The 8,494-nt window shown below is 32.2% G+C and overlaps 1 protein-coding gene across 1 annotated transcript; it reads left to right on the forward strand.

Moving 5' to 3' along the window:
* The first annotated feature begins 2,051 nt into the window (after positions 1–2,051).
* Positions 2,052–3,237, forward strand: TENT5D (terminal nucleotidyltransferase 5D). Its single transcript, XM_026480097.2, has one exon. It carries the CDS (start codon positions 2,061–2,063, stop codon positions 3,231–3,233), a length of 1,173 nt encoding a protein of 390 aa, XP_026335882.1. The 5' UTR covers positions 2,052–2,060; the 3' UTR covers positions 3,234–3,237.
* Positions 3,238–8,494: the final 5,257 nt, after the last annotated feature.

Genomic DNA, 8,494 nt, shown 5'->3' on the forward strand with positions numbered 1-8,494 from the left:
TTCCATATAGAGAAACAAAATAGGTTTAGTCTTATCTTCCCACTGACATAGATTTGCCATTGCTTAATTGGCCTTTTGCAAAATGCTTGGACTGTCAAAGTCAATTCAAAACCAGTCAGTCCAAAAAAAAAACAAATACCATATGATTTCACTCATAAGTGAAATTTAAGAAACAAATGAACAAAGAAAAAAAGAGACAAACAAAAAAACACTCTAAAATATAGAGGACAACTGGTGGTTACCTGAGGGGAAGTGGGTGGGGGATGGATGAAATAGGTGAAGGGGATTAAGAGTACACTTATGGTGAGCACTGCGTAATGTACAGAATAGTTGAATCGCTATATTGTACACCTGAAACTAATATAACACTATATGTTAGTTATACTGGAATTAAATAAAAAAGCAAACAAATAAATTGAGAAAAGAAAAAAAAATTGATTCTACAGATGTCAAATAAGATGATATTTGCTCTAGTTCTACTAAGGAAATAATACAACACTAAATTCTAAATATTGAGATTCTATTCTAATAGCTCCTTACATAGGCAAAATAAGAATACTGTCTATACAAATCTGCCTTAAACTTCATATATTTTTTTTTTGTTTCTGGAATTCAGGAAAGAAAGCCTAAACCCAAAGCTACATCCATAACTAGCACTTTATTTATTTTCCCAGTTTTATTTGCTTAGATAGCTTAATAGAGTATTTGAAGATCCATGTAGTAACTGTAATTGTACCTAATTACATAATAATAGAATTATATTTAACAATCCCATTTGTAGTATTTACAACTTTAATTTCTTAACACCCCCAAACTGTAAAATTTTCTGAGCATATCATATTGCACATTTGCAGAAAACATTTTTTAAAGCTCAGAAATCTTACTATGGTTTTGTATATCTTTGCTCTCATTTTGGAGGCAAATGGAGTAGTCTCATGTATTTTTCACTTTAAAGTGACAATTATTTCCTTCAACTAATATTTATTTCTTTTTTTTAAATTAAATTAGCCAATTTATAGTACATCAATAGTTTCAGATGTAGTGTTCAATAATTTATCAGTTTCATATAACACCCAGTGCTCAACACATCACTTGCCCACTTTAATGCCCATCACCCAATTACCCACCCCTCACCCACCTCCCCTCCAGCCACCCTCATTTTGTTTCCTATAATTAAGAGTCTCTCATAGTTTTTCTCCCAATTATTATTTCCTTCAACAAACATTTCTTAAAAGGTTACTGGGCACACAGAAGAGGTAATGAGTTAGGTACCATCCTTATCCTCAAATTCAAGGAATTCATACCCTAATGGATATGTAGTATCCATTAGTAGTATTCTTTAAAATTTGAGCAGTATTATATACGAAACCAAATGCCCTAAAGCTTTTGTATTAAAGATGCTATATGTTGCTTCTAAACATTATGCCTTCAGTCAGCTGGGTCTAACACACACAGACAAGCTCTTTGATCTCACTTTAAATTCATGACAATTAATGTCAATGATGTACTATGGTAATTCCATGACAAAAATTTTACCAAATATAATCATTATAGTATTTAGATGAAGAAAGATTGAGAAGGCCACCATTTTACGTAAAAAATAATTACAGCTCTAACAATTCCCTGAGAATGTTTGCATGCACCAATGGATCTGACTTAATCATAGTGGCTTTTATTTCACTTACTTGACTATAGAGAACAAATTGATGGTTACCAGAGGGGAGGTGGGTGAGGGGTTGGGTAAAATAGGTGATGGGGATTAAGGAGTACACTTGCTATGATGAGCACTGGCTGTTGTATGAAACTGTTCAATCACTATATTGTACACCTGAAACTAATATTACAATGTATGTTAACTGGAATTTAAATAAAAACTTTAAAAATAAATTTAAACACAATTAGGTACAGTGACAATTTTCTTTCTAGCATTAGTTTTGTTTATGTTGAGGGTAAGTCTGTTTTTAACTTTTTCACATGCTTTAGATATAACACTGATTTTGCAATGCTAACATTTCCTCTCAATGTTTTGCTTGCTTTCTAGTTGATCTACTGACTTTACAATGTCTGAAATCAGATTTAGCAATCTCACTTGGGATCAAGTTATAACACTGGATCAAGTGTTAGATGAAGTCATTCCAATTCACGGAAGGGGGCATTTCCCCACACTGGAGGTAAAACCAAAAGATATCATTCAAGTTGTGAAAGATCAATTGATAGAGCAAGGAATTATTGTTAAAGATACCCGATTGAATGGTTCCACGGCAAGTTATATACTTGCAAGCCACAGTGGAATCAGTTATAAGGATCTAGATGTTATTTTTGGCGTTGAACTACCAAGTGATCAGGAATTTCAAGTTGTTAAGGATGCAGTTCTTGGCTGTCTACTTGACTTTTTACCAAAAGGTGTAAAAAAGGAAAAGATCACCCTAAATACCATGAAAGAGGCTTATGTGCAAAAGATGGTCAAAGTTTGCAATAAGCATGATCGTTGGAGTCTCATTTCTCTTTCAAACAACACTGGAAAGAATGTAGAGCTAAAATTTGTGAATTCACTCAGACGACAATTTGAATTTAGTGTTGATTCCTTTCAAATTGTTTTGGGTCCCCTGTTAGAATTCTACAGTAATAAAAGTGCTAAAATAACCAAAGAATCCTATCCTGTTGTGGTAGCTGAAAGCATGTATGGAGACTTCCAAGAAGCAATGACACATTTGCAATACAAGCTTATATCTACTAGAAAACCTGAAGAGATTAGAGGTGGTGGCCTTCTGAAGTACAGCAACTTGCTGGTTCGTGACTTTAAGCCAGCTTGTGAAGAAGAAATCAAGACACTGGAACGTTATATGTGTTCTAGATTCTTCATTGATTTTCCTGACGTAGCAGAACAGCAAAAGAAGATTGAATCGTACCTCCGTAACCATTTCATAGGTGAAGAAAAGAGCAAATATGACTACCTTATGACCTTGCATGGAGTTGTGAATGAAAGCACTGTTTGCCTCATGGGTCATGAAAGAAGGCAGACGCTCAATATGATCACCCTTATGGCTTTAAAAGTACTTGGAGAACAGAATATACTACCCAATACAGATAATGTAACTTGCTTTTATCAGCCTGCTCCATACTTAGCTGCTGAGGGAGGGTACCCTACATATTATGTAACATCTGGACCACCACCTATTTTCTTTCAGCTATACCACCCACTGCACTTTCATGTGCCAAATGGTATGGTTTAAAAACAAACACACATACAACAGAAACTTTGCTTTAATTAAACACCTCATAAAGCAAGTTTCCAAAATCAATAAAATTTAAGATCTATTTTTATTTTTGTGCAGTTACCAACTATTTTCCATCAATTATAACTTAAGCCATTATAGTAAATACAATATCATCTATGAACTGGCCACTTTAAACGATTTTCAAGTGTTATTGATTAGCTATAATAACTTTCAAATGTTGTGGACCACTTAAAATGATTTTCAAATCTTACTAAGTCTTAAGTAAGACTTTCAAATTTGCTCCGACAAATACATTACAGATGCCTGCATCTTTAACCAAAATACAAAGGAACAGACTCATGTATTAAGATCCAAAGGTACAGTACAGACAAGTGCCACCATTTTTGTATTCAATCAATTCCTTTGTTTCATTCACTTCATTTTTTTTCTAGTGAATATTACCGTCAATGAATTTTCAGTACTTAACAAAAATACCTAATTTCAAAGACAACAGATTCAGAAGAGATTAAAACTCTGGATTTTACAAGCACTTATTTTTTTTTCCAATTAAATTGGGTTAGACACAAAATCTTACTATACTTTGAAGGAACACTGAAAAAAATGGTTCTGAAAAACACTGGACATTAGTAATTTGTCAACTATCAAATAATTTGTTGATCTGAAGAATAATACCATCCAGCTGTAAAACCAATACTGCAATCAGTTTTATAGGTTTCTTCATTTTTCCCCCTAAATAAGTTGAAAAGAATGGAAATGACCAACTCCGAATGTGAAAATTGTCTATCATCTGTTAGAGACTCTAAATGGCAAATAGCAAAAAACAAACAAACAAAAAACCAGGTACTGTGGGGGTTTTTTTGTTGTTGTTTTGGTTTTTTTTTTAAACCATGCATGGTATTTACCATCTTTACGACCTATTTGTCTAGCATCTTAGTATATCTGGAGACATTCAGTGTTAGTAAGTGAAAATATTTTCATTATTGCTAAATGAAGCATTTTTTTTTCATTTTGCTCTTACCAAACATCAATTTCTAACAATGCCAAACATCAGTTTCTAAATGCCTTTTTATGTGAGTTTTTGCATAATACTATAATTTATCCAACAATTGCATATGTTCATCAGTTATCTGAATACTTACTACAGCAAATATGCTGCTAGCAAATCTACTAGTGGAATTAAAACAATATTTTCTTCCCATAATGAAGAAAATAATTCATGACCAATATTAACTGAGATGACAGAAGGGGAACTGTCCTGAATGGATATAGATAAGACCATCAGAAAAGTCATCATTTTAACTTGCTTCTGATTTTTTGTTTCCATCTCAGTTTTCATTGACCATCATGACTTTTTTTTATCATAACATGATTCAAAAGGCATATTCTGAGAATTTGTCACTTATAAACTGTGCTTAATCTCTCTTCTCTGCATTACAGTACCGGACACAGGAAGTACATAAAATATAGCATTTTCAAATAACCAATATTCCTGAGATGTTTTATACCACCACACCACTGGCAATCTGTATATTTTTAAAGAATTATATTTAATATATATTTATGTGTATATACACATACACATATTTATCAAGCATACAACTCTGAGGCTTTTAAACATTATATGGATTCACCTCCTTGCTTGGGACAAATAAAGAATTTATAAAAACTATATTAAAGAGAAAATTCAGTAATCTATTAACATAATGAATATATTGGCTAAAAGATGATTGATCTTTCTGCAGTAAAGTACAATCTTTAGTTTTCAGTTAGTGGGAGTGCTTGCATATAAAACTGAAGGAGTATATGCTATATTAACAGTGCCAAAAAACAATTCCAAAAGATATATAAGAAAAGTATTTAGGAATAAAAGGACTATAGTAATTATGAGTAATGGGTACAGGTTCAGTATTTCCATAGTATTTTATGTTGAATAGCAGAATTCTGAAGCTGCTCCCTCATGTGCTCCCTTAGGTTCCTTTGGTCCTATTGAGAATTTGAACACCTTTTTCCCTAAAAAGCAAATTCTCTATGGTGTTCTCACAAAGCTTTAAGTCCTGCCGGAAGAACGGCCTGAAAGCTACCATCTTCCTCTTAACATTCTAGTATGTGTTTTCATTGTAGTAGAAAAACTCTGAATTGGCATATAAGATTTTTTTTTCAAGAGAGAGAATCCAAACCTATTGAATGGAAATGGTATCACTAAAGAGAAAGCTATAGCTTTATCTCTTATGTTTTTTTTTTCTGTAGATACCATCACCAAAGTAGGCTGTCCTTTGCTTCCAACCAAGCAGAAAAATATTTATCTTTAGCATTGAGTATCTCTCCAGGATTAGATAGTTATCTTAAGACAGAATTATCTCATTCTGTTCATTAGAGATAACAAATGGAAAAGTTTTTCTATAAAAAATGAGTGCTAGCTTCTTGACCTAAATGTGTTCATAGATGTTAGTTAAATTTGATTCTAGAGCATATGTCATGTCATTACAAGAGAAAAATGATGTTGTCTTTTCCTATTTTATTTTATACAAATTCAAGACTGGGTCTTAGTTTGGGATTTTTTTTTTTAATTTTATTCTCAGAAACCTAACCAAGACCAAAAAAGAAAATCTTTTTATGTAGTTCTAGCATTCATTTCAGTGGGACACAGTTGATGTCAGTTATAGGTACATATTTTTTAAACCAAAATATTCTTGAATTTCACAATTTTTTTCACATTATTATCAAAGTTCTAGAGTATTTGTAACTTCTAAATTCAGAGATATTCTTCTGATAGTGACTGATGTCGTTTGTCCAAGGAAGTTGAAGACTAAGTTTAACTAGTTTAATTTTTTTTAAGATTTTATTTATTTATTTGTTTGAGAGACAGTGAGCGTGAGAAAGAGGCACAGGAACAGGAGGGAGGGGCAGAGGGAGAAGCAGACTCTGGACTGAGCAGGGAGCCCCACCTGAGGCTCATCCAGGACTCAGGGATTATGACCTGAGCCAGAGGCAGACACTTAACCAACTGAGCCACTCAGGTGCCCCTAACTAGTTGTTTTAAATGAGAGATAGTGGAGCTAAATTAAAGACAAAATATCAGAGCTAGAACAGTTGTGAACTTCTCCAAAACATTGGGAAGACATCCTAGGCCCAAATTTCATTTTTAAATATCATTTCAGAAATGTTCTATTAAAATGCATGCAAATTAAAAGTTCTCAAAATTTTAAAAGTTTTTAAAAGTTTTTAAAATTAAAGTTTAAAAAGTTTAAAATTAACCATATTTTAGTTTTAGGCATTGATACAGATATCAATATGCAAAATGCCTGACATATGATTTTAACTCTTTTCATTCAGTGGATCTATTATCTGGAAGGATTCATCCAACTTTGAAAATATAGGGAGTTAAAATTTATAACTGAGAAAAAATTTGAAGTTTTAATGTTTGTAAAACTTATCAAAATTATATTGATCTATGAATATGGCAGTTCCATTTATAGAGGATTTTTTTTTTAAGTATTGACTGTAAACATTAAAGCAAGATTAGGAAGTTTGTGCGACTGCAGTTTGAAGTTTGATAAGCGTTCTTATGAAGACCATCTTGAAAAGGCCTAAAACCCAATATTTTAAAGTGCTTTAGGATTCATTTGCTTTATCATTGTAAAAGGAAATACATTTAATGATATTTTGTTTTCACTTCTTCAGTTCTTTTTGTGGTCATATTCTATATGTTACAATGTAAAACTTATGTAGTAAGTATTGGAAATTGTATTGCTGATCCACTGCTCCCTTTTATGAACACTTTTTCAGCATGTATAATTAGAAGGAGCTAATTCGTTGAGATGTCAGTGTATTGCTTTTAGGTGCTTCCTTAAGGAACAGTTTTCCTTGAATTTTGTCTGAACAAAAACATACCATTTAGGGTATATAGTGTCTGTAAACAAATTTAACTTGTAACGGGTGATCTTTAAGCTCAACACATTATATTTTCTGTTTTGTTTTTCTTTAATATGGGGGAATGTTAAGTTATTTTTCACAAAATTGTTGTGTCAAAGGTTGTGCTACATGAATTGCATTAGTGTTTGAAGCAACAGAAACCTTTTTTGTTTAGATGTGGTCTTTGAAAGAGCAACAGATAATTTATTGATAAGTTTTTTGTATATGTGCTTTTTGCTCCCTCAGGAAAACAGACTCCCTATCCTAGAAGAAGAGCACCATATAACTATATCTTGCAGTGCTTTAGGGCTAAGAAATTAACCCCTGTAAATGCATAAATGTCCTATGAGATAAGTGCCTTGAGAGGGCCTTCTTTGCAAAATCTTTTATGATTCCAAATTCAAAGTGGTGGATTGAATAACCCTGTTAAAATCCAATTCAAGGGGTTTCATGATGATTTATAAAAATGTACTTGTTACACATTCTAGACTGGTGGTAGAATTTGAACTGTTCTACAAAATTCTAGTGAGTAGTCTACTTTACATTATAAATAAAGTGCGACCAAGTCGCACGTGGTCCTTTGGCTCAACTAGAGAACCCAGAATCCTAAAATTTGAATTCTTGTTTTAGCATTGATAGAGCCCTGGAGATAATCAGTTGGGGAGATTGGTCTCCATGAAAATGACAGTAGAGAGTGATATGAGTTTAAACCTATTCAGAAATTTCATTTTTATTATAGAAAGACAACATAAAAAACTTTTCTATATAAAATGTGGCTTCAATCCCAAATGGAAAAAAAATAAAGATACTGTATTATCTTTAACTTGTAAAATCAGTTAAAAAAGGAATTCCAGTATATTTTTGGTAGGCACTTATTAAAAAAAATTTAATAAAAACTGGTATTTGATCATCATTTACATTTAAAATATCTGTTTTAAAAGTTTTTACAAATGTTCACCTCCCCCAATAAAATCATTTAACCCAAACATGTGTTAGTGTATCTTTGAATAAAGAGGATTGGAAACAGTTTTCTTTAAGCCATACATGTGGCCTCCTTGAACAAAAAGATTTCTACACAAATTATTTTCTTTATGGTTTTTGGGACTTTTGTAGGGTAGCTTTGGGACACTTAGCATTAAATGCCTTCAAAAAACAATGGTTGCTCAGGCAGTGAATTCCAAATAACTATTGTCTTACTGTAACTCCTACAGATTTATTATCAGGTTAAATGCTTTCAGATAGTGTCAGCAGGTAAAAAATATAAATTAAAAGAGTTTTTAAGGTTAAAAAATCTCCTTCTTTTAAAAACACCTCAGTACATCTTTAAAGTGAAAGTCATCATC

Source organism: Ursus arctos, chromosome X (assembly GCF_023065955.2).
Source record: "Ursus arctos isolate Adak ecotype North America chromosome X, UrsArc2.0, whole genome shotgun sequence".
Taxonomy (NCBI): Eukaryota; Metazoa; Chordata; class Mammalia; order Carnivora; family Ursidae; genus Ursus; species Ursus arctos.